The sequence below is a fragment of the Anastrepha ludens genome, chromosome 5 (genome assembly GCF_028408465.1).
Source record: "Anastrepha ludens isolate Willacy chromosome 5, idAnaLude1.1, whole genome shotgun sequence".
NCBI lineage: Eukaryota > Metazoa > Arthropoda > Insecta > Diptera > Tephritidae > Anastrepha > Anastrepha ludens.
In genome coordinates, this window is record NC_071501.1 from 88,972,875 (window position 1) to 88,999,236 (window position 26,362).

General features: G+C 38.6%; 1 protein-coding gene across 1 annotated transcript in view; it reads left to right on the forward strand.

Annotated features, from left to right (window-relative positions):
- The first annotated feature begins 9,943 nt into the window (after positions 1–9,943).
- The window catches only part of LOC128863814 (uncharacterized), a 47,399-nt gene continuing 30,980 nt past the window's right edge, over positions 9,944–26,362 (forward strand). The window contains exons 1-2 of the mRNA XM_054103177.1: positions 9,944–11,464; positions 21,806–22,969. Of these exons, the coding sequence (XP_053959152.1) occupies positions 22,945–22,969 (25 nt within the window). The 5' untranslated portion in view covers positions 9,944–11,464; positions 21,806–22,944. The remainder of the gene's footprint in view (positions 11,465–21,805; positions 22,970–26,362) is intronic.

Below are 26,362 nucleotides of genomic sequence, written 5' to 3' on the forward strand. Positions count from 1 at the left end.
ACGATTTTGACCGAGTTTAACAAAGCGCGCCAGTCGTTTCTTTCTCGTGCTAACCGGCGCCAATTGTACACACCAAGTGGAGACAAGTCCTTCTCCAACTGATCTTTCCAACGCAGAGGAGGCCTCCCTCTTCCTCTGCTCTGACCCAACCAACGAAGCCGCTGTGTTAGTTTTGTTCGTCGAGAGAGGATTTTACTACTCAATTACCTACTTATTCCAAAGTAGATGCTTTCGATTTCAATTCAACTGGGCTATTCGGGTCATGTTCTTCGATTTCGATGCAACTCAAATATGTTGCTCTCTGGTCAATATAATGAGACACGTATTTTTTTTGTTCGCCCGAAAAACATTTTTTTCAAGAGTTATCGGCAATTTTGTTTTTCGGCTAAAAATCGATTTTTCTTAATTATATAAGAAACATTTGTTTTTTAAATGCCCATAACTTAGTCAAAAATGAACCGATTTTAATAATTCTGGGTTCAAAATGATCGACATTACTTACACGAACGACTTCATGTAGAAACAATTGCAAAAAAGTAGTTAAAAATTTTTTATTTAGCAAAGTTGGCAAGAGCATTTGTTGGCAAGAGAGATTCTACGTTGGATTTCAAGGTTGACATTTGTTGTCGGTGGTTTCTAAATATACGAAATCTTTTACAACCTCGAAATCATAGCGGTCAACAGTGACGTAGGTGCCGATATGCGAGTGCGCCGACTGTTTGTTTGATGACAGGAGGTACTGCGTTTTGTCCTCGTTCACTACCAGACCTATTCGCTTTGCTTTGGAATAGGCAGAACTCACAGCGCGGTTGTTAATTTTTTTCTTCTATATTAAAACCTGTTCGTTTTGAAAAAATCGAACTGCTAATGGTTTTGTGGAGGAAATCAGTCAACAATTGGTTTTAGCTGATATTGGCTCCTACTTTTTCCCTATGAGACATCAAAACGGGCCAAAAGCCAAAGTATGTCCCACTAGAGGATAACCGCGTTAAGCGCACCTTCATCCATATTAGCAAGGCTGGAGAAATGGAGAATGGAGATTAGTATAAGCCCTAACTTAACCCAATTTAGCCCCAACTTAACTTACTTGCCCGTAACTTTCCTGAGGCAACATAGGATGAACTTGGCGAAAGTGTCTATGCGATTTAATCGAAAAATAAGAAATATAAGCGATGAACTATTCGCCACTGCAGCTTTTTTATTACTGCAAAAACTTATGTTAATTTTTAATCCAATTGTGTTTACATATGTACGTGTATGTATACACAACTATTTAAATATGCGAAAAATTGATACTTTATTATCCTCTGTTATACCTTTTTACGCAAATCCATCAATCAGAAAACATAAATTTTTTCCAAAGCAATTTGTTAAGAGCCCAAATACCCCAAGACTTAAGAAGATAAATACTTGCAAACATATGTATGAACAACATGTTTGTTGTTGTTATGGCGGGAATATGTCTATGTGGATTGAGTAGTATTTTCTGCATGTGCGTGAATATTTTCATTGAAAAATGTAAAATACCCTTTAATCCGCAGAAAACACGCCGCCGAAGAGCGGAAAGAAATCACAAACAAATCCAAATAAATTTATTTACATTCAGGCATATAAAATTGCACGTAAACGTGCTGGTGTAAATGTATTGGGATGTGAACGCATTTGTTAGCAAAAATATGGCTTAGTATGAATGAATGAGTGAGTGCAGATGTGTATGACTCTGCTATTTTCGCGGCGGCATAGCTGACGGCATGAATTTGTATATGCAATGCAGTCCAGCAAACATTTATGCGTCATGTCAGGTTGAGAAATATTGCCACGTGTTTTTTACAACTTATTTCAGATACTGATTTGGTAAATTTATTAGGTATCTCATCACGAGCGTTATTATGTGTGGCGCTGAAGCCTAGATGATCATGTGATTATGAGGTTCTTGAGAAAGACAGAGATTAAGGGGTTAGGGGTAATCAGGGGCCCGAAAAAAGATGATTTTCAAAAATTTTTGTTTGCTAGTCAATTGGTTTATTTTACAAAAATAAAAACATAGCACTAATATATCATATTTCGACTTACTTCAGCAAAATTTCAACAAAAAAATTAATAATTGTAAAAAAGTCCCTTGCGTTGATCATCACAAGTCCTAGGAGATTCATCTAAAATCAATCGGACAAAATAAATTAGTTTAGTAGATAATCGAAGCTTTTTTTTTTCAAAACTAACAATATGGCGGCGTCGGGAAAAACAGAAATACATATTTTACAGATTTTCGAAAAAAAACCGACAATTAATTATTTAAAAATAACGCAATTTTTGGGGAAAAAAACTTCGAGCAGGCGCGAGGCTTTTATGTTTTCAAAAGCAGTATAACTTTTATTGAAGTCTACCAAGCGGTTTTTAAGTTACAGTGATCACCAGTTCAAAAAACTTAGTTTTGAGAAAAACGCAAGTTTTGCTATCGCCCGAGGAGCGCTCGAGCGCCCTTTGTTAATTGTTGAATAACTCGAAAAGTATTTGTCGGATGTACTTCAAATTTTCACACAATATTTTTTAGATATTATACTTTAAGAAAATGTAAAAAAAATTAAAATTTTTGACTATCCCTAACCCCTTAAGGAAGATTTGTAGACCTCTACACATTTGCAACGGCGGGAACGATAGACGCTGAAACAAGGCGCTGTCTGAGCTTCACGGTGAATGCAGTGGTGTGCTGGCTATAATGGCTATAATGGCTATAATCAGCTACTCCTCTGCTAAAAAAGCAAACAAAAAACTTGCCTGCATCAGGGAATGTCTTCACTTAAAATCCACTAATGTATTGAATGCAATTCAGAATATCTAGATACAATAAAGAAGTACTGTGTTGCAAGGGCTGCCCTAACAATGTTTTTTTGTTTTGTCGGGACAACTAATATAGCATGTACAGCACTCGACGCAATTAAGTCCATTGTACTGCACTCGAATTCCCTTTTAATTTTCTTTAAATCTGGCCGACGTCCGAAGAAATCTGAGTAGATGTTGTGGTACCAAGGAACTATTGATGTGGTCGCTTCTTAAGACATCAGTGCCAAAGACCTCAAGCTTGATTCGAGCGAAGGCGGGGTAAACGCACAGGAAGTGGTCCACCGTCTCATCCTCCTCTTTACAAGGTGGGTAGAGTGCACTGTCTGAGATGTCTACCTTTTCCATGTGCTTAGCCCATAGAAAGTAGCCCGTCATCAGTCCAACCAGCTGTCTGCAGTCCCTTCTGCTTAATGACAGAAGGATTTGCGACAGTCGGTCGGACATAACAGCTAACATCAGTTCAGTCCATCTGCAGCCTCTCTCAGCCTACCAAGCTCGCTTGTGGGTTGTAGTAACCCATTTACTAACCGTGGCTTTGATGGCTGCTGAAGGGAGTGGCATAATGGGCTCCGGGTCAAAGAAGTTGGGACCCATGTTAGAATCAGGCTGTTATGTCTACCGACAATCCTAAGATTGCTAGAATCAAAAAGCTGGAGAGAAGCTAGAGCTGAACACATCATCAATACTTAATAAATAAAATAAAATAAACTGCAATTGGATCCAATAAACTACTGCGTGTTTGTGCTTCCTCTAGATAAGAGGTCTCATATTGTTATACGTAGCAGCGAAAGGAGGATAAAAGAAATTTCAGAAACCAATGATTTCATTCAGTTTTACATGGGTATATCCAAGCTAAGTAACCAGAGCCAGTGGAACAACTAAGGATTTCAATGCCTACCTGTCTTGCAAAATATTATAAAGTGTGTGGAATAAAATATAGAGTAATTTTTAGTTATAAATGCACGCACAACAAGAAAAACAACAACAAAATAAAATAAGTATGGAATAAGGGCATTACGAGTATTCTAGCTTAGCGATTCCATGTCAAGTGATCCAAGTGCATTGGACATAGAAGTAAATTTGTCGGAAAATCTTTTTTCCCCCAAAAATTTTTAACAAAAAACAATTTTTTTCAAAATTCCTAAAAAATAAAGATATACGATTTGCAAGCTTTTTTTATTTTTAAAAAATTTGTCTAATTTCTAAAAAAATTTTTGTTCAAAATTAAAAAAAAAAAATGCTTCTGTGTTAAATAACTTTTTTTAAATATATTTTTGAACAACAATTTTGAAAAAACGCAAAAAAAAATTAAAAACATTCTTATTATTAAAAAATTAACTAATTTATTTTATTGGACAAAACTTAATTTGTTACAAAAAATTTTTTTGATTTTCAGAGAACTTTGTTTAATTTTTGAAAAAAAAAGAAATTTATTTAAGGCACCTTTCTGGTCTAGAATTTCGAAAACATCGATTTTTTTTCGTGTTACGATAGTTTATACTTTCAAAAATATACTTGCAAATTTTTATATTGAAATTCGTTGTAGTGTAGGCATTACAGTCCTTTAAAACGAGACCGGTTTGGAGTACGACGCCCAAGTATAAGCGCGTTAACCGTGTTTTTATCGAAATTATTTTTTCCGAGTTGGCGTTGGTTATTTCTCAAATAGTACTGAACCGATGGATTTGAATTTTTAATATATTATTAAGTAGACTTGTGGCTCTCGCGGGTAGCAGAATTATAATTTTATAATCAAATTTTTGTATTTTTTTAAAAGCGAGAACGTGAAAATTTTTTTGTTGTTTTTGCAATAAAAAGATAATATATCTAGAACAATTTTTTTTTTTTTTGTAAATCTGCTACCCACCACAGCTACATATCTCCTGATGAATAATCGACCGATTTTTGTTTTTTTTCAGACGTACCTGAGCAGCCCAATCAGTTACGCCAGTGGCATGTGTTACGTCAGGGGAAGCATTTTTTGTATTATTGTCATTGAAAAAAAAAATATATATTTTTTTTGTTTTTGTAAATGAAGAATTGATCTAATGAATAAAAATGATTTTCAATTTAACAATTTTGAGATTTATTCAGTGCTAAAAATTATGCTATAGAATTGTTAACGTGAAATACCTTTGGTTCTTTTTGATACTACAATAAAATTATTAAAAAACTTAAAATATATTTTGTTAAAAAAATTAAAAAAAATATTTTTTTGAACTTTTGAAGATATTTTCTTTGTTTCGTTTTTGGAAACGTAATTTGTTCAAAATGGTTTGATTTTTTTTGTTAAGAGTTTTTGGAGACAATTTTTTCTTTTCATATGGGAGGTTGAATTAGTTTTAAAGGTTTTTTTCGAAGATTTGGGGCTTTATTGTGAAAAAACGGTACAAAATATTTTATTCGAAGTATTGGCCATCGCTAGCTACAACTTTCGCCCATCTTTCGGGCAATTTCCGGATGCCGTTTCTCCAAAATTCTGGCCGCTGCTTGGCTATCCATGACTCAACCCATATTTTGGTAGCCTCGTACGAGGAGAACCGCTGGTCCGCCAAATCGAGACTCATATGCCGGAACAAATGATAATCGGAGGGAGCTATGTCTGGACTATACGGCGGGTGGGGTAACACTTCCCAGCCAAGCGTTCCAAGGTATATTATTTTTTGACAGGTTGAGCAACATGCGGCCGAGCGTTGTCATGTTGCAAAATAACGTTGTCGTGCCTTTTAACCGTTTCCGGACGTTTTTCTTTCAATGCCCGGCTTAAACGCATCAATTGCAGTCGGTAACGATCCCCCGTGATTGTTTCACCCGGTTGGAGCAGCTCAAAATATACGACGCCGACCTGATCCCACCAAATGCAGAGCATGATTTTCTTGCCGTGAATATTCTGCTTGCCCGGCAAACCCCATGATTTTTTGCGTTTTGGGTTATCGTAGTGGATCCATTTTTCGTCGCCAGTCACCACCCGATGCAAAAAACCCTTCCGATTTTGTCGCTCGATCAGCAATTCGCACGTAAAAAGTCGCCGTTCGACGTCGCGCAGCTTCAACTCGTACGGGACCCAATGTCCTTGCTTTTGGATCATTCCCATCGCTTTTAGACGCTTGCAAACGGTTGATTTATCAACGCCCAATGATTCAGCATGCTCTTCTTGGGTTTGGCACGAGTCCTCGTTTACCAATTCCCCCAATTCCGCGTCCTCGAACTTTTTGGGCTGGCCAAGACGCTCCTTGTCTTCGGTGTGAAAATCACCACTTTTGAATCGTCGAAACCAGTACTCACATGTTGAAATCGACGGAGTATGGTCTGGGTAGGCCTCCTGCAGCAATTCACGGGCTTGGGCTGTATTTTTTTTTCAAATTGAAGCAGAAAAGCAAAGCTTCCCGCAAATTGCGTTTCGACGGCACGAAAGTTGACATACTCGGAGCACGAAAACACTGCGTTGTTTATACTTCAGCGAAATGACAGATACTGATAAACAAAGCCTAGGGATGAGGCTTTGTCATGAATATATATTCAGTATTGCCAACGCGATAAAGTGATAAATAGCGCCATCTGTGTGTCACCTTTAAAACTAATTCAACCTCCCACGATCTTTAACCCCAGCAAAAACAGTTCGGTGCGAAAGAGCAAAGGAGTTGTTGCGCTTGCACGAACGTGGCGAACTTCCTAACATTGTGTTTTCTGATGAAAAAAAATTCCCAATTGAGCAGTTCATAAACACTCAAAACGATCGTGCTTACTTGACCGAACGCTCATCCGAGGATTTGAGCCTACGTATGGCCACTCGAAGCAATTTCCCATCGCAAGTAATGGTTTGGGCCACAGTGACCGCTGATGGACGCTCTCCAATTGTTTTTATCGAGCCTGGTGTCAAAGTGAATGCGACTTATTATCGGGAAAATGTTTTAGAAGCTGCTTTAGAACCGTGGGCACACAAACATTTCGGTCGTACACCATGGACGTTCCAACATTACTCGGCACCGTCTCATAAAGTTCGTGTGAACCAAGAATGGTTAAAAAATCATGTTCCACACTACATTTCGTCCACACAATGGCTTTCGAATTCACCAGACGCAAATCCGATGGACTATTCCATCTGGTGCATTTTGGAGAGCAAGGTGAGGACTAAAAAATATGCCAGTATGGATGTGCTGAAAAAAGCGATTATACGAGAATGGGCCAAAATACTTCAAGATCACATTCGTGCAGCATGCAACTCATTTTTTGACCGTTTGAAGGCTATAGTCAAGACAAAAGGTGGTCATATCGAGCTAAGGTGAATATATGTTAAAATTGTAATCATTTTTGAACAATTTTGTCTTTGAAATCAATAAAAAATAATTTCACACAAAAAAGTTATGGTGTTTTGAATAGTTTCACCCTTCATATCGTTCACCCTGTAGTAGGTACGAGCCCAGGATTCTGTGTCTCCTGTGGCCTAATGCCTCACAGTTGGTTATTAAGTGTTCCACAGACTTCTCTTCATCGCAGCAGAGCCTGCATGATCTTGTAGTAGATAACTCTATGCATCTTAAAAAATCTATTTAATAGGAATGAACCATAAAGAACGGAGGACATACGAGCTTAATAAATATTATTCTATATTATTTTCTTAAGATTTATTTTTTTTTCTTAGGTTTAATATTGGGTAGTTAAAAAAATCTTTTCGTATTTTGTCAATAGATGTCGTTGGAGTCATCTATCTCCAGTGCTACCAATCACATTGTGTCATATCCTATGGTGACATTTTAAGCTTCATTTAACCAAAAAAAAATTAAATTCGGAGAAGTTGAAAAAAAGTTATAGCTGTTCAAAAATGAGTGAAAATAATAAAGAAATTCGCTATATTTTGAAATTTTTGTATAAAATGAAATTTGTGAAGTTTACGGAGACGATGCTGTACCAGTTCGTGTAGCACAACAATGGTTCGCTCGCTTCCGTTCTGGAAATTTCGATGTGAAAGATGCACCTATCGTTGAAAAAGTCGATGAAATTATGGAAAAGATTGACCAGGACCGTCACATAAGCTGCCATGACATCGGCAAGGCACTAAACATTCACATCAAACGGTTTTAAACCATTTAAAAAAGGCTGGTTACAAAAAGAAGCTCGATGTTTGGGTACCACATGAATTGTCTGTGAAAAATTTAATGGACCTAATTAACATCTGCTATTCTTTGCTGAAACGAAATGAAATCGAACCATTTCTGAAACGAATGGTAACAGGAGACGAAAAGTGGATCAAATACGACAATAATGTGCGAAAAAGATCATGGTGCAAGGATGGTGAAGCTCAATAAATGGTCGCAAAGCCAGGATTGACGCCTCGAAAGGTTTTGCTGTGTGTTTGGTGGGATTGGAAAGGAATCATCCACTATGAGCTGCTCCAGCCTGCTCGAACGAGTGATTCTACACTTTACTGTCAACAACTGATGAGATTGAAGCAAGCAATCGAAAAAAAACGGCCAGAACTGATCAGCAGAAAGGGCGTCGTCTTCCATCAGGACAACGCTAGGCCACATACATCTTTGAGGACTCTGCAAAAACTGGGATAGCTTGGCTGGGAAGTTTTGATGCATCCACCATATAGTCCTGACCTTGCACCATCGGACTACCATTTGTTTCGGTCAATGCAAAACTCCCTTAATGGAGTGAAGTTGGCTTCAAGAGAGGCCTGTGAAAATTACTTGTTGCAGTTTTTCGCCGAGAAACCACAAAAGTTTTACACTGATGGAATAATGTCGCTAGAAGAAAAATGGCAAAAGGTGGTCGACCAAAATGGTACATATAATATTTGGTTTAATAAAGTTCATTATACTATAAATATAAAAAAAATGAGTTGAAGTTTGATTAGAAATACGAAAAGACTTTTTCGACTACTAATATTAGTTTTGTCCCATATACCTGTTTCCCTTTATGCCTTTGAGAATTATTAAATTTTTACAACAAAATTCTGAAAAAATCCTTTAACATGCTTTATTCTTACTTTTGTTTTCTTCCCTTATGCCGAAAGGTAAAAGGATTTAACCTCTTACTATTTTATTACAAGAACAAATTATTTGTTCAGTGTCCCCTATTTCCTTTAGTGTACTAAGTGGGACGAAGTCACTCAGCCAAACTCATATGCAAATCTACCGAAAATACGCTTGCTGGGTATCTTACATACAAGCGTAAATACATAAATATGTACACATGCTTGCTAGTTTGCGTATACACGAGTCGTGTGCACGTTCGCCTGTAGTGTCAAAACAGTTGTCATATGAACATTTTACACGCCTGCACTTGCATGTTAAAAAAGAGCCTGCAAATGTCAAATACTTAGCTAAGCCGAAGTAAAAGGATGCAGAGGCAGCGCCAGCAAATGAAGCGGAGTGCGATAACAAAAATTGTAGTAAAGTATGCTTCACTTAAATGTGGCTCTTTCGCATGTGTGCTCTTGCCTTCGTATTTTTGTTTTTATATTTATTTTTATTTTTATTAAAGTTATGCTCTTCCTTACTGTGTTGCCTTTCAACTCGTTGCCGCCTGGAAAATGTAGTTGATGATGGAAGTTCTCTCAAAGAACATGAATTCGTCGCTCTTCGCGAAAAGCATGCGCGCTCACGCACTTTCCATAAATTTTTCGAAACATACTTCCAGGCGTTTCAACCGTTTTAGCATTTTCGTTTGTGTTTGGCGACTGAGCTGCTGAGAATTTTTGATGGCGCGCTAAATTTTCTGACAGTTTCTTGCAAATTTCGGATGAACACATTTTTGATTGCTGTTACATGCCAGCTGTTTTGCTGATACACAACGTACACGCACACACCATCGCACACATACATACATATGGTCCATACACATACACCATTCATTCATTCCGCTTCACTACTGTTTAACTATTCTTTGCCACGAACTCTTCCACGCTCTTTGTGCGTTGGCCGATGAACTCTGTCTGGTTTAAAATGTTTTTGCTTTGCTTTGCTTCTGCTGGATCTCTGCCTGCCAGAAGGACGCTGTGCGCACTTGTGCGTGCGTTTGTAATTGTGTAAGCTTGCAGCTCGCCTCTGCCATGAATGAAAGCAACTTTCTTTTCTTTCAGTTCCAGCATCACCGTCATCCAGTGCAGTTCTGACTACTATTAACTAAGCGCGTTCCTGCGTTTCCTTGCCCCCTCATAAGGGCGTATTGACTTTTGTACAAAATATTTTTTCACACAGCATACACACACATACAATAAATACATAAATATAAACTTAAACATTTTATTCAAAGTAAAATAATTCCATAAAGTATTAAGGATATATAAATCGAAAGTATGCAGAAAACGCTAACGAAAACTCATCAAACGAATAGCTAACTTCAAGCCGTCACATACGTATACGTATATGTAGCATATTTTTAGGTGCTCTTTGCTGTTAAGCTGTGTAAATGGTGAAAGTGCAGAATAGTGTCAAAGTGTTTAGTGTGTCGTCAGTGGAAAAAATCCAAATGCAAATATCCGTCATGTAAAAAATTTTCGGTTTCAATACATTTTTGGTTTCGTCAATAGATTTCATCGTTGTTGTGGTAGTGTTGCGTTAACTCAATATTTTGCAGAGAATTTATTTGAATTTTTCGGCTAAGAATATCGATTGATGGCCTTGCATAAGTCCAGTTTAGCAAGTGTTGTATCTGGGTATTTGCGGACACAGACACACACATACATATGTACTTACGCCTGAGCATACACAGGCGCACATACGCGCATAGCTGCTTTGCCGTTTCCATCTGTGCGTATTTGTGTGTGTGTGCGCGCGAGTAAGTTCGTGTGTTCAAAAATAAGAATTGATTTAAATGCCGTGACGCTGCAATCACACAGATTTAGATTTACAAATCAACACAACGCAGCAGCAGCAGCAGTGCAAAACCAAAAAAAATACAAATAAGAAGAAGAAGCATAACAATTCCAAATTTGCAAAGAAGCAAACTCTTCAACAACAACAACAAAAGGAACAAACTCAATGACGGCTATGTAAACGGGAAAACGAGCGTGGAAACACAAAGAATTGAGAAAGAGTAGAAAGGAAAATGAACGGTGAAGCAGAGGAAGCAGAAAAAACTGTAGAGAGTTATTTAATTAAAAAGAAACAAATTAATTTAATTTGGAAAATAGAATAAACACATTTAGTTTATAAGTTGAACGAAAAACTCTGGCTTTACATAAAAAAATTAAGAGATTAAAAAATTAATAAAAAAATTAATGAAAAAATTAATAAAATAAAAAAGTAAAAAATGAAAAATTATGTAAAAAGGAAATTGGAAACGTAAGACTGGAATGAACGTGAAAAACTTGAAATTACTGAACTGCTTCTTGGAGCAGTTGCAACTAGATAAAAATGTAAGCAAAACAGGCTTTAACAAAAGTTATTAAAGAGACGTTTAAAAATATTTCAAGCCAACAAAACAAAACTTGAAACCAGCCAAGAAGCGGAGCAGCTGAAGCTGGAAAAAAATGTAAGCAAAAAAAAAATAATTGAAAAAAAGTAGAAAAAAAGTCGTTAAGAGGCGTTTAAAAATATTTCAAGGATCTGTGCAGGGCAGCAATAAACGTTTGAAAAACAGCGAAGAAGCAGAGCAACTGAAGCTGAAAAAAAATGTAAGCAAACAAAAAAACGTTTAAAAAAATTGTTAAGCGGCGTTTAAAAATATTTCAAGGCAACAACAAAAGTTTGGAAAACAGCCAAGAAGCAAAGCAGCTGAACGTGGAAAAAAATATAAGCAAAAAAAAGTTAAAAGAGTCGTTAGGAGAGATTTTTAAAATATTTCAGGATCTGTGCAGGGCAACAACACAAATTTTGAAAAAATTAACAACAGTAAAAGCAGTGTTTTATTCACGGAATGGAATTAAATATAAAAATGTAAATTTTTGAAGCCCTTTAAAAATATGTGCGCGATAATGGTAGTTTCTTAAGAAACGCCAATAAGAATAAGAGAAAGCAACGAAGAAAAAAAAATTTATAAAATTGAAGGTCGATGGCGCAACAATGTGGTATAAAAAAATTAATGGTGTTTCATAAAGAACCCATCGCCAAATGCGGCATGCAACCTTGATAAGCTTAAACTGAGCAGCTCTAGCGATTTGTAACTGTGCATCGCGATTTTTTGCTTTTTGTGTGCTGAAGTACCCTATGATCAAAAAGTACCGGGAAGGTGATGTTGACTGTTTTCTTCGATTGCCAATGCGTAGTGCACTATGAGTAGCTTCCATCGGGGCAGATAGTCAATAAAGAATATTGTTTATCCGTTTTGAAGCGTTTGAGAGATGCTCTACCTTACAAACGGCCGAAAATGTGGGCAAACAATTCTAAGATTTTGCATGATGATAACGCGCCATCGCACCGATCCCAAATTGTGATAGAACATTTGACCAAGCACTAAGTAAATACCATCGTGCAAGCACCGTAGAGGAGATCAAAGGGAATTAGACGAAGGAGCTGAAGGCCATCCCTTCGTCAGCCTACCAGGGATGCATGGAGGACTGGGTTAACCGTTGGCACATGAGTGTTGCTTCAGACGGGTCATATTTTGAAGGAGATAAAATTAATTTGCTTGAAATTTAACGCTGTTTTGTTTTAATTAAACATTCCCGGTACTTTCTGATCTAGGCACATAAAATATACTGAAGCTGAGTCCTACATGTCACATTAAGCAATCTAATGAAGTAAAAAATTCAGTAAGTACAAGTACAGTAGCCGCTCGATAACATGACCATCCATTTAATGACGAAATCGCGCGGGTGCACAACAAATTCACAACAATTCCAACAGATGGGGGTCTAAAGAGCAAAGAACACAACTCCATCATTGTGAGCATGCGATTTTTCAATGTATTTTCTTGAGCCTTGGTGTTTCGAAATGCATTCTTCCTCCGGTTTGCGCAAATCGAGTGCTGCTGCTTTGTTTTAATGTCGAAATGTGTTCTTCCTGGGACAAAGCACACCTCTAGAGTGGGAAAGGTCTGTCGTTTTGATTTTTTGATGCTTTGTTGTTTTTTTGTTTTTTGTTTTGACAATCAAAATGATCAAACATTATCCAATTGGCGTCACACCCGTGGCATGTGGCTGATTTCCACTTTGGAACCGCGTTAGCACCTCTTCAATGTGGAATCGTGCTTATGTCTATTGACACAACAGGCGCCTGTGCCCAGATAGGGTAGGATAGTAACCACTCCTTCTACTGCACTCATAAGCGATGGTGGAGAAAATGAAATATTGTCTTGCCTCATAAACTATTGTCCTGTCTTCTGTTTGATACTGTAGCGAGTGATTGGCCTAAGCGTCTATGTATATCTGTCGTCGGTCTGTCTAACCCAGTACCCGATGCACGAGCACATATCGAGGGCATCTCTGGTCTTAGGACGGTCCAGAAACGAATCGCAAGCTGACCGAATGTGACTTGAAGGTATTTTGGCCCACTCGCGGACAATCGCGTTTTTCAGCGCCTCGAGACTGGTGAATCTTTTAATTCGGACCTTGCTCCCCAAAATGACCCAAGAGGATAATGCATCGGATTCGCGTCTGGTGAATTCGAGAGCCATTGTGTGGACGTTATGAAGTTCGGAACGTTGTTTTTTAGCCATTCTTGGTTAACTCGAGCTTTGTGAGACGGTGCCGAGTCCTGTTGGAACGTCCATGGTCTGCCACCGAAATGTTCGTCTGCCCGCGGCCTCACAGCAGCCCCCAGAATACTTTCCCGATAATATTTCGCATTTTCCTTGACGCCAGGCTCAATGAAAACGATTCCAGGGCGTCCATCTGCGGTTACAGCGATCCAAACTATTACCTGTGACGGGTGCTGCCTCCTGGTGGCCAATCGATCACTCGAATTCGCGTCTCGACCGTTCGTCGGTCATCAGCCGGTTATCAGCTGCGCGAGCGGTCTGAAGTTCGTTACACTTCGAGTGCCGGACCCTGTGATATTACTGTGGACTTGCGGGAGATCGTTAGCATCAAAATCAAGAGGGAAGAGTGCAGAACTAGGGAGATATATGTATACAGGGATTAATTGAAAAGTAATGAGCCTTCCCGCGCGGAGCGTCAGCCAAGCGATCAACCGAATCGATTGCTGGGGGAAAATGATCGTTGGACCTTCCCCTTCCACTAGAAACCGGTCCCAGTTCGCTGGCAACAGCGGTGTAGTCAATATCGCTCCGCGCGTGAAAGCTGTTTTAAAAGTGTGTTAGGATTTTGCAGTGGCGAAAATGCAGCGATCGTTGAAGCAACGTTACTCGATCAAATTTTGCGTAAAGCTAAACAAAACGAGTACCGAGAAACCATTGGGCTACCCAAGGAGGCTTACGGGGACCAATCTCTGTCCCGTGCCCAGGTAAAACGGTGGCACAAGTCGTTCAAGGAAGGCCCGGAGGACGTCGAAGACGAACAGCGATCTGGAAGGCCTTCGACGACGCAAACAGACGAAGATGTGAACCGGGTTCGAGCATTTTTGAACATTGACCATCGTGCTAGTCTACGTGAGATCAGTGAAGAGTTAATTTAACTTATTACAATGTGCGGGAAATCGGAAAAGCTGAAGGGGAGGCGTTTCGACTCCATCGAGGCGATCCCAAATTCAATCCCAGCCGAATTGAACGCGATTCCGGCGGATGAGTTTAAAAAATGTTTCTTGCAGTGGAAGGACAGCTACCAGCGGTGTATTGACGCTCAAGGGTCCTATTTTGAAGAATATTAGTTGTATAAGCTAAAAGGTTTAATAAAACTGCTTAAAAAAAATAATGTTCATTACTTTTCAATCAAACCCTGTATATTATATATTTTGTGGTGTGCCTCCTGATGTGATTCCACAAATTTAGGGGCCTGCAGTTTTAAGCCGCTTTCGAACAGCAGATGGCTTTTTATGAGGAGCTTTTTTATGGCTGAAATACAGTCGGAGGCTTGCCATTGCCTGCTGAGAGGCTATCGCTATTAGAAGGAAACAGTGAAGAACAGGGAAAAACTATCTGAGATGTTTTTTATTTTCCACTTAAGTTCTCATCTTTAGAAGGTTTCCTTACTTTAAAAATTTAATTTAAAGATTTAAAATTCTGAGTTCGTCAAATATTTGTTTGCCATTTTTACAAAAAAAAAAAACAATTAAACATTACAAATCTACTAAGCAGGCGCATAGGTTTTGGCCAATGCTGTGTGTCTAATCATTAATTTAAGAACAACAAAAGAAGGACTTGAAAAAAATCTTAAGCACTCAAAATATACAATAGTAAAAACGAAAGTTAATAAATAAAAAAGGCGCGAGAAAAGAGCACAAAGAAAGAATTACAGAAATAAAAAAAAAATGTAAAATAGATTGACTACGAAAACTTAATCAAAAACCAAAATAATTAAAGACATAAATAATAATGTAAATACACCACTAAAGCAACAAAAAAGAACAACAGGCGCCAAGTAGCTGGAAATAACAATAAAAGGAATAATAAATGGCGCAAGAGATTATAAAAACCGGCAAACATTTATAACAACAATAGGAGAATATTTCAAGGGCAAAAATTGGTAATAATAATTATAAAAAATATAAAAAAAAACAAAGGCAGTAACATAAATTGCTGAAACGATCGGAAACAACAGAGGATGCTAAAGAACTATAGGAAGACGCGCAATGAAAACAACGACGAAAAAAAGCAACAAAAACAAAGTGTAAGAACTAGAACAGTGCTGTGCAAGTTAGTTTGCGGCAACAAAAACAAGTGAAGAAAAAAGAAGCTAAATGGCAGCAGTGTCGTTAGTAACGATTAACAGTCTGTCTAATAGAAGTGTGACCGGCAAAATTCAAACTTATAATTTTGTTATAACAGAAAATTGTAACTATTGCAACTGCTGTGTCTCGTTTTCACAATACTCCCTGCGCAATTCGTTAGTCTTGTGAGAAAAATAGAGAGCGTCAGTTGTTTTTGTAAAATAAGGGCCACGTGTGAAAAACGATTTGATCAGAGCTACTATGAACCTTTTTGTCCAAAAATCTTACAGGTTTTTTGAAAAATAAAAAATCTTCAACTACTTTTTTGCAATTGTTTCTACATGAAATCGCTCGTGTAAGAAATGGCCATCGTTTTGAACCCAAAATTATTAAAATCGGTTCATTTTTGACTAAGTTATGAGCATTTAAAAAACAAAATTTCTTATATATTTAAAAAAAAATCGATTTTGAGCCGAAAAATCTTGAAAAAAAATTTTTTCGGTCGAACAAAAAAATACAAATTGAAATGGAAAGCGTCTACAGGGATCCGCAAAAATATTTGAAGAAATTGAGACGTTCGTAATAAATGGATGCAATGGTTTACCGAAACACCAAATAAAGAAAAAGTTTTTTCTTACAGCGGTCGCCCCTTGGCAGGCAATGTCAAACCTCCGAGTGTATTTCTGCCATGAGAAAAGCTCCTCATAAAAAAATTATTGCATTCACAGAGGAAGTGGAATATATAGCGTCCTTTTTCTTCGGTCGATTACAACTGTGGCAGTATATTTTGTAAGGAATGTCTTAAGTGCCGTGAGTCTACATGCTTCGTTTCATATACATCAACATTAGCGTTTATTTCAGGTTATAGGTGGACCACAACATTCTACTAACTTTGCATGTCGTCTGATCTCTCCATATACAAACCGCAATTTGTGGTTCATTGAAGAGATTACCTTCTTAATTGCACCCAGTGGTTTGGGTTATTCTGCAAATACGTTATTCATGGCAGATGCCCTCTTGCCAGTTCCTCCACTTTTTCGTTTCCTTCAATGTTCCGATGTCCCGGCACCCGATTGATGGATTTTCCTCAAGGTGGTACGGTTATTTATGCTTTTTTCCCCCAGTTTAGAGGTGGTTGTAGCCGATTCCAATGCTTGGATTGCAGTTTGGCTATGTCAAAGAATAGCGATATTGGCCTTAAAAGAGTAGTCTATGATTAGTAGCCTACAAACTTTCCCTATGGCCAACACTTTCTCCTGGAAGATATTGCTAGAATGAAGAAAACGCACAGATTTTTCAATTCTAGTCACAGCTTCAAAACCACAATCAATTTTTGAACTATCCGTGTAGACTGTTGTTTGTTGATAACCCGTTACTCCATTCCTGCTGAGATGGAATGAAATTGGCAAAATTGCTATTGATTGTCTACGATATAATTAGACGTCCCCGAGGTGAACTGAGTTTGTCGCAATAATAGACTGGCATGACCATAAGTTTTTTCCTTCCATGGATAGCATGTGTCAGGACATTAAGAGCCGCCCTAGGAAAAAATCTGAATGCACCGACCGTTATTGCATAGGCCTATTTTGGATTCTGCCAAGTAATTTGATGTTGCTATTTCTTCCAAGAGCTCTCCAGCAAACTATCGATCCGCATGATAAAATTAGTCATATAGCCACCTTATACAACCTACACTCATGTTGAAGACTCCATATTCTTCCAATCACATGTTTGCAGACATATATAGGCATACAGACATATCCAAAGACATGAATTGAGGACATTTACGTGCAGAAGATTTTAAATTAAGGAGCACATTAAAAAAAGATTTGCATGGGCTACGGCAGACTCAGAGCGGAATCGGGCCACCGTAATATTCACGATTGAATCTTCCTTTCGGGCGAATAGTTGCACACGTTGGTCCTGGTCTACTGCTGATAATGGACAACTTCAACGAAGTCTTAGGCATTCAGTTAAGGTTCATATTTGGAGCTGCTTCTCCGGAAAAGTATTTGGCCGTTTATCTGTGTTTACCGCTAATTTGAATGCGGATTTAATGAAAAAAATGTACCAAAAATCATTATTACTGTCAGTTTCGAAGATACATATTTGGAGAACTAGCCAAGCTTGGATTTTACCAGAAGTCAGCCACCCCAAGCATCGAAGCTGAAGGTGTGTAGAGTGGGAACAATAGGATTGAAATTTTAGATTCGTTTTCACAGTGGCCCGATGCCAACTCCTGTTGGAAATGTTTGGGCGATGGTTAAGCAAAAGCTCAAAGGAAAACAAGTAATAAAAACAGTCAAACAGTTATCAAGATAAACTCGGATTTTGACTTTTTTTGACTCGAACAAAGTAAGTAAAGAAAGTAAAATTCGTCTTAAAATCAACGAAAATAAGACGAAATATATGATAATGTCCAGACAAAATAAACCAACATCAGGCAAACTGAAAATTGGCGATTTTTCCTTTGAAATCGTTGAATCCTTTACCTATTTAGGCTTCAAACTGAGTAGAGACAATTCAATGAGCCTCAACATCGATGAGAGATTTCTAGCAGCGAACAGATCGTATGCGTCGTTAACGAAACTCTTCAAATGAAAACTACTAAACAGACAATCAAATTGACTCTGTATAAAACCACCATTAGACCAGTATTATGCTATGCAGCTGAATCGTGGACGCTAATTGAAGCAGGTAAATCAGAACTGCAAGCCTTCGAACGAAAAGTACTCAGAAGAATTTTCGGAGCAATCAAAGATCACGGCGAGTGGCGGATAAAATGGAACGACGAGCTAGATCAACTGATAAAGGGCGAAACTGTTATACGTTTCATCAAAGCGCAGCGGTTAAGATGGCTGGGCCACATTACAAGAATGGACGGTACGAGGGCGCAGAAGAAAATCGTAGTAGCCAGAGCGTTCAACACTAGAGCAAGAGGAAGGCTGAGAAAAGGATAGGCCGACGAACTAGAGGACGACATCAAGAAAATTAGGATAACGAACTGGAAAAAAGTCGCAAGCGTTCAAGACGTATGGAGGTCCCACGTGCAGCAGGTCAAAGCCCACAAAGAGCTGTAGAGTCAAAAGATGATGATGACTCGAACATGTGAAGTTATTATAGCTAATGGTGGTGACTATAGATTTTATTGAATACTAGCTGTACCCGGCGCGTGTTGCTACGCCAACAACTCAAATAAATTTAAGAAAAATAACTTTGAGGAAAAATCAGTACACAAATATTCAAATCATTCTAAACCATTTTATTGATTTTGTTTATTTCGAAAAAATCGGTTGCTACTCTGCAGCGCCACCTGGTGGCGAGTGACAGCATTGGGCATATTCCACAAACCTTCTCCGTGGAAAAATACATAAATATACTAATTTTTATAATTATCGGTCCAGTAGTTTTTGAGTTCATCGAGGACATACAAACAAACATTCATTTTTAATTTCATTTCATCTAAGCCTTTTCCTGAAAGTGTTTGGCGTTTCTTTGGATTCTACCCTAAGAGGTTACATACAAAAACTGTTTCTACAAAAGATAATAATAGAAATAAATATAAAAAACTTTTATACATTGTTTATAAGTACTTAAACTTTATAAAAAAAATTATTTTAATGTTTCTGTACAAAAATTAGTATATAAAAAATCTCGCGACCCAAAGTAAAATGAAAAAAAGTTGCTCCACGGTCTGCATCTTTTTCCCTTGAAATGTTGATGGATCTGTAAAAAGTAAAAAAATTCTTGTAAAATAAAGTTGTGGTTATGGTCTGTCGAGCGGGATTTTTGAATTTCGAAAAACTTTGCAATTTACGGCATTTAAAGCAAAGTATGTACAAGGTGGTGCAAAAGTAACCTTGCGATGTTTTTGGGCTGTAATTTAAAAAAAAAAAAGAAAAACTTTGATTCTTCTTGTGGATTATTTTTATTTAGTCTTTTAATTTTTTTCACATCAAGTCGAGAATATGATGTCATGTAAATGGCCGCCGCCACAGTTGATTGCCATTTGAGCCCTTTTTATGGCATTTTCCATCACTTTGGCCAAAACTTCCGGCGATAGGTCCTCACATTCTTGACGAATATTGTCTTTAAGAGCTGCAAGAGTCTGTGGCTTGTTGACATAAACCCGCGACTTCAAAAAGCCCCACAAAAGGAAGTCTGGAGCGGTCAAATCAGGCGATCTTGATGGCCAGTGCAAATCGCCAAAACGGGAGATTAGGCGCCCGGGAAATGCATCCTTCAGCATATCGGTTGTGGCACGTGCAGTGTGTGCCGTTGCACCGTCCTGTTGGAACCACATGTTTTCCAATCCCTATTCATCAAGTTGCGGCAACAAGAACTCGTTGATCATTGCTCTGTAGCGCTCACCATTCACAGTAACCGTTTGGCCCACGAGGTCTTCGAAGAAAAAAGGTCCGGTGACTCCTCCAGCGAAAACAGCACACCATACAGTGACTTTGAGCGGGTGTAATGGCTTTTCGTGGGTTTAACGCGGATTTTCAGTGCCCCAGAAGCGTAAATTTTGCTTATTTACGTACCCGCTAATTGGAAATGGGCCTCATTACTCATGATTATTTTTGATGAAAAATCATCTTCCTCTTGGTGGTGATTAAAGATGGCTTGAGCGTATGTTAGACGCGATTGGCGGTCAGCAGCTAACAGATGATGCACCGTCTGGACTTTGTACGGAAACATCTTCAAATCTTGTACCAAAATTCGCTGTTAAGACCGTCGACTGATACCCACTTGCGTGGCGCGTCGTCTGGTCGATGTCGACGGCGCTTCCATGACATCCTCGGCTACAGCAGCAATATTCTCTGCAGAACGGCTACTCCGGGGTCTGCCACGCCTGGCAGCATCTCGTGTTGTGCCAGTCTCTTCGAGGCGAGCGGCTAAACGTCGCAGTGTTTCACCAGTAGGCGTTGGACGCCGAGGAAATCTGCGACGAAATTCACATTGTGCCAAAGTCACCGACCGATTATTGGTCAAATAAATAGTCAGCAATATTCCGCGTTCTGGAGCAGTGTAGCGTAACATTGTTTATTAACGTGTATTTCGCATGTGTTTACTACACAAATGTCAAAACAGAACTGACATTAGGAGCCAATTGCAAAATTTATAGCATTTTCTGATAGGAGGATTACTTTAGCGCCACCTGTTATTTTACATCATAAATTTCACACTTTAGTTATGTTTATAAATATTTTTAATAAAAATTCCAAAAATTCGGCTCGACAGGCTATAGAGAAAAGACTTTGAATTATTTTTAAAAACCGCATCAAAAAATATTAAAAACTGTATGAGTTATCATGCAGACCGTGCCGGAAAAAGAAGTTTCGAGAAAAACGAGTTTAAACTTTCAAGTGCATTTCGTCCGAGGTCACGCGCATTTAAAGCAAGAACTAACCTTTAGTTTCATAAACCATAGCATATCGACTCTACACATACTCTCATAATGTTTAATAGATGCCCCTATACTTACTTTAGAATAATAAAAGAACCGGCAGGCTGAAAGGCTCCGAAAGTAACGGCCAGCTGCCTCTAACGAAGGACAGCTACCTGTGCGCATCAAACTCTCGTCGGGTTGTTACATTTTCTGCCATAACTTTGTATCTATGGGGAATTTGAACAATCGACTTCCGCAGAAATACGCCTTAAACTATAAAGAATAATAATCTGTAAAAAGAAATCGATTTTTTTTTTAATTCTGGGCGTATGTAACCCCTTAAACTAGATGACCGGTGTACAAGTGCTGGAGGATAAGAGCTAAGTATTTATTAGGGCTCGCAGATGATAGGCCACTCCAAACCTGTCGTTAAAAACTTCTGAACTATGGAGGTGTATTCCTTTACAAAGAAATATTCAAGAGCTTCAAAACTTTAGAAATTTTAATTGGGAGTATTCTGCTTGTATTCTCCAACTTCCTTGAAATTCATTGAAATTGTGGATTATGGATTAATGAAGTACTCCATTCTCCTCAAGAACTGCCATGACGTTGCGTACATGACGTCGCTTTGAAGAAGATTTGGATTCGACACAGGTGCCAACGTGTCCAATTCGATTCAGTTACATATGAATAGCCTGCCAATAAAAAAATGTCGCTTTCTACAAACCTATTTTTATAATCATTTTGTGCATAAAAATATTATCACTTCTGAGTTTTGGCGGTCACGCTTCTATTAGGCAGAGTGTAAATATGCGTGTGTATTTATGCGTGTATGTATATGACATGTGTATGTGTAAAATAGCAACAGCAAATGCACTGCTGACATGAATCTGTGTGCGAATAACAACAACAACAGCAGAAATTATTTATTTACGCTGACTATAAAAGTCTATTCATCAGGCTGTTAAACAGTGTTGTGCAGTTTTTAACACAAACAAATACAAGCACGCAGTGACAACAACAAAATCAAACAATAAATGCATAAAAAGCTCACGTTGACACTGTCACAAATACAAAAAGCTGCTAAAAATTGAAGAAAAAAATAGATAAAATTTATAATAAAATGATAAAATAATAATAAAAAAATAATAAAAAAATAAAAGAAGAATGCTAATAAAGGCCTAACAACAAAACCAATAATAAAAAAGGCAAATCACAACAACAACAACACCAACGAACGCTAATCGCCAACAATAAACAACAAAGCAACCCAACATCACTCCAACAACATCAACACCGAATTCGATTAAATCAGCTGCATACTCGTATGTAGTTCTTACAACAACAATAACCCATGCACATCCACACACGCACCCAAATGGCGACTCTACGCACACCACCCAATCACGCACGAGCACTCCAGCTTGCAAGCATTGAAAGAAAGCAAAAGTGAAAAAATGATGGGGAAGTAACCAAAACAGTAAAAAAAGAACCAAATCGGGTGCTAAACGCAGAAGCTAAAAAGATTTATGACCATCAAATATTAAAGTTGCCAACTACTATGCGACGCATTTTTAACGTCTGCAAATAACAAAACAAAAAAAAACGTAACAGAAACGAGTGAAAAAACACACCAATAAACAGCAGCAGCCGTACAAATAACCATCAAGGACCAAAGGCGACGACTGGGTCAGACCAGTAAAGCAGGCGCGTCATCCGTAGTGCTTCGCTTGCGAGTGACTTCAGCCAGCATTGGCCACGGTGGTGGGGCAGCGCGAGCACAACATTAAATAAATTGCGAAATTGTCACACACGCTTACGTACGAACAGTTTCGCTTCTCCACTCTCACTTCCCCCCTCCCGCGACAACAACGGATGAATATCAACTGCAATTATAGCACAATCTAGGCACAATCTCACTATCCACTAACACGCGCAGCAGCTGAAGGAAGGCGCAGCAGCAGCTAGTGAAAGCAGTGGACAGCTCAGAAGTCGTGAAGAATGGCTGTGGCGATGCGACCAAATGGTAAGTCAAATACTAGGGTGAGCGAATATTTCATTTTTTCCTACAGAGCGAGCATTTAAACCAAAAATTAGTTTGAAGAAGAGATTCCTAGAAATTAAATTAAAAATTACCTACTCAATTATGTTTTGCTACAGAAATGTGTCGGTTTTTGGCCGAATCCAAAATAGCGCGTCAGCTGTTTCTATGCTGCGCTCGATGTTGCTAGTTAGAAATCTGGAGAGCCAACAGGTCCTACAACACTTGGTGTTTCCAACGGCGATGTGGTCTTTCCCTTCCTCATCTTTCTCTTTGGGGCATCGTGTCGTAGATTCGCCTTGCTGGAGTGTCTTCGTTCATGCGGGTTACATGGCCAAGTCAGCGTAGTCGCAGTATTTTTATACGCTTAACCATGCTCATGTCCCTATGTAGCTCATAGAACTCGCTGTTCTACCGTACACGATACTTCTCATCAAGCGGAGGTAACTAAAGATCTTCGGGAGAATATTTCTCCCGCAGGCTCCCAAAGAAAGGAAACTTAGAATCTTTTATTAAAGGAAGTAAAAAGTGCTGAGCATTTTTTCGTTTCGTTTCGCGATTTATTATTAATAATTATTAAAATATTATTATTATTATTATTAACGTACCTTTGATTAACCTATTTAAATGAAATAGAAGCAGTTTTGTTCGACCAATTTTTGCTCATTTCATAATTCAGGCGATTGCAGTGCCTCTCGTTCCTAGGTTAAGTTTGCTTATGATGGTTGCCACTCTCCGTGAGGGTGTAGAGGGACGCACCTAGGCCTTCGGCTCCATTGTGATATCAAGAGCTTGCGCTCAAGTTACATCTTTAATTTCCATTGCCTTAAAATCATGTTATTTCTCTGATAAACGCTAAAATATAAAAGATTTGGAAGTCTACCCGACATCCAAAGAAGTAGGAGTTCAGACTGCAATGACTAGCAAGAGCGGGACAGTAACGGAGAATGTGATCAACGCTTTCCAAATGCTCGTCGTTCCCTCAGCTACGATAGACTTCATTACAGGGCAACCCAATACGATTACCATTAAAAAGTGACGTTCCTCGTTCCTGTAGCTACGACGGACTTCATTAGAAGGAAACCCCATACGATTACCATTATAAGGTGACGTTCCTCGTTCCCTCAGCTACGATAGACTTCATTAGAAGGAAACCCCGTACGATTACCAATATAAGGTGACGTTCCTCGTTCCCTCAGCTCCGATAGACTTCATTAGAAGGAAACCTCATACGATTACCATTAGATGATACCAACTGCTGTACTAATGGAAGCTTGATCCAAATTTCTGAGGGATCTAGTTGTGTTTGCATTCATTCTCGCCATTTGCCGCCATACCTGTCTAGTTAGATGGGTTAAACTAAGAAACTCAAAAGTGGGTTCTTTGGTTTATCTATTGTTGCCCTGCGTGATGTACACCAATCTGATACAGAACTTGATAGAAAATAAAGGTATGCTACTTACTGGACTGAGTTGACCTATTTAGGATCAGTCCCTTTCTAGTCAGCTCACCGGCTGTACAATATTCAGGAATGTCTCTGTGTCCACGGATCCTGACGATATTCGTGGTGCTCTGCTTGGCCAGCTCATTTAGAGTAGCTCTATGCTCAATTGCTGCTTTGGAGGAAACATTATTGCACCGTGGCGATTTACTGACAGCTTGACTGTCATCAACTCTGAGTGAGTTCCCAATTCTATTGCTAACACAACTTTGACCAGCTCAATTTCGCTGAAGCTACCACCACCAAGAAAGAATACCAAATGTTTGAGAAGGCGATAATCGCTTGCTGGCAGACGTCCCTATATACGGGAATGGCCTGTGCCAAACTGCACCACATCGTGGAGCAAAATGGTTAGATTGCAAAGAACTCTGCACTTCGGCCTCTATAAACGCTTTAGAACATTTGTTAAAACTAACTCTCGCGGAGTAGAGTTTCTAGAGTCTCGTAAGAGATATGAGTAGAATTTCGTTGCCTTGATGGAACACAACACCCTTCCTATTCGCCACGTTACGCTTCCTCTGATCGATTGCCTCATTCAATTTGCTGAGGTGTTGGCAGTAAAAGTCGAATTTAATACTTGGTCTCTTGGGAGCAAAACCTTCTTAACCGTTAAGCAAGACTTGTGTTATCATTCAGTAGTATGAAGACTAGTTTTACATTAGCTTAGGTCAACTCGGCCTACAAATGTACTTGTTCACTTGTTTACTGAATATTAACAACGGATCTTCAATTATACTTAGGTAGAAAAGCGACTCTGAAAGTATTCGATGAGGAAGAGGAAGGTCTCCTCTACGTTGGAAAGATCAGGTGGATCAGAATTTGACTTCTCTTGGTGTGTCCAACTGGCGCGCTTTGTTAAACTCGGCCAAAATCGCATAAGCGGTTATCGCGGAAGAAGAAGTAAAGCGATTTATAGGCAAACATAAAACATGTCATGGCAATTTCAAGTAATGAAACGATAACGCGACTTTCTGAATTGCAAAACTCAGAATAAATGATAATCAAAACTGTAAAGCACAAAACAAAACTTCCGGAAAATACTGATTTGAAAAAAAAGAAGCCCGATCACCCTAACAGATAATTACAGGGCACATTAAAAAATAAGTAAATGTGATTTTTGCGTGTGAAGTCTTGTAGTAGCCACCAAAGATGGCTTGCTCCCAAGCAATCTGCTGTTTTTTTTTTTGTACTTCATCCCCTTCCTTTTCTTCCCTACCCTCCTTGACGGCTGCCAAAAGCATCATTTACAATACTTATGAATTTCTCATTTGCTGTGGATGCTATTTTGGCCAAATTTTTATGTAGGGTGGCTTGGCTGTGGGTTGTTTGCTGGTGTAGTTGCTGTTATTTTTGTTGTTGCCGCGAATGTAATTTCGCTGTTTGCGTCCGTCCAGCAATACATACTTTGGTACAACAAGAAACATGGCGAGTCCTTGGATTTTCTGTAGCCGTTCTATGTATACATACTTATACATATGTGCATGTATGTATGTATGTATTACACTTATGTACTTATAGTTGCATGGGTATGTACATTTGTACGTGCTTCACTTACTTAACTTTCATTATCCTCTACTACTTACCTACTAACCTGGGCGCTCTTGCGTTTGTAATGGCGCCACGTGAGTGTTGCTGCGTTGGTGTGTATGTGGGTGCATGGAGTGAGTTATTTTTCGCGTAGGTGTTGCCAAATCAGCAATTGTATTCGTTTAAGTTTTTGCGATTATGTGCATGTGTATGTACTTAAGTGCATAAGTACGTAATTGCAAGGTTGCAAGGTGAACAGCAAGTGGCAAAAAGTAAAACTTCAAGTTAAAAGACCTTCAAACACAATTTTGTTAAGAAAATCTTTCACAGTTCTCATAAAAAATATATAC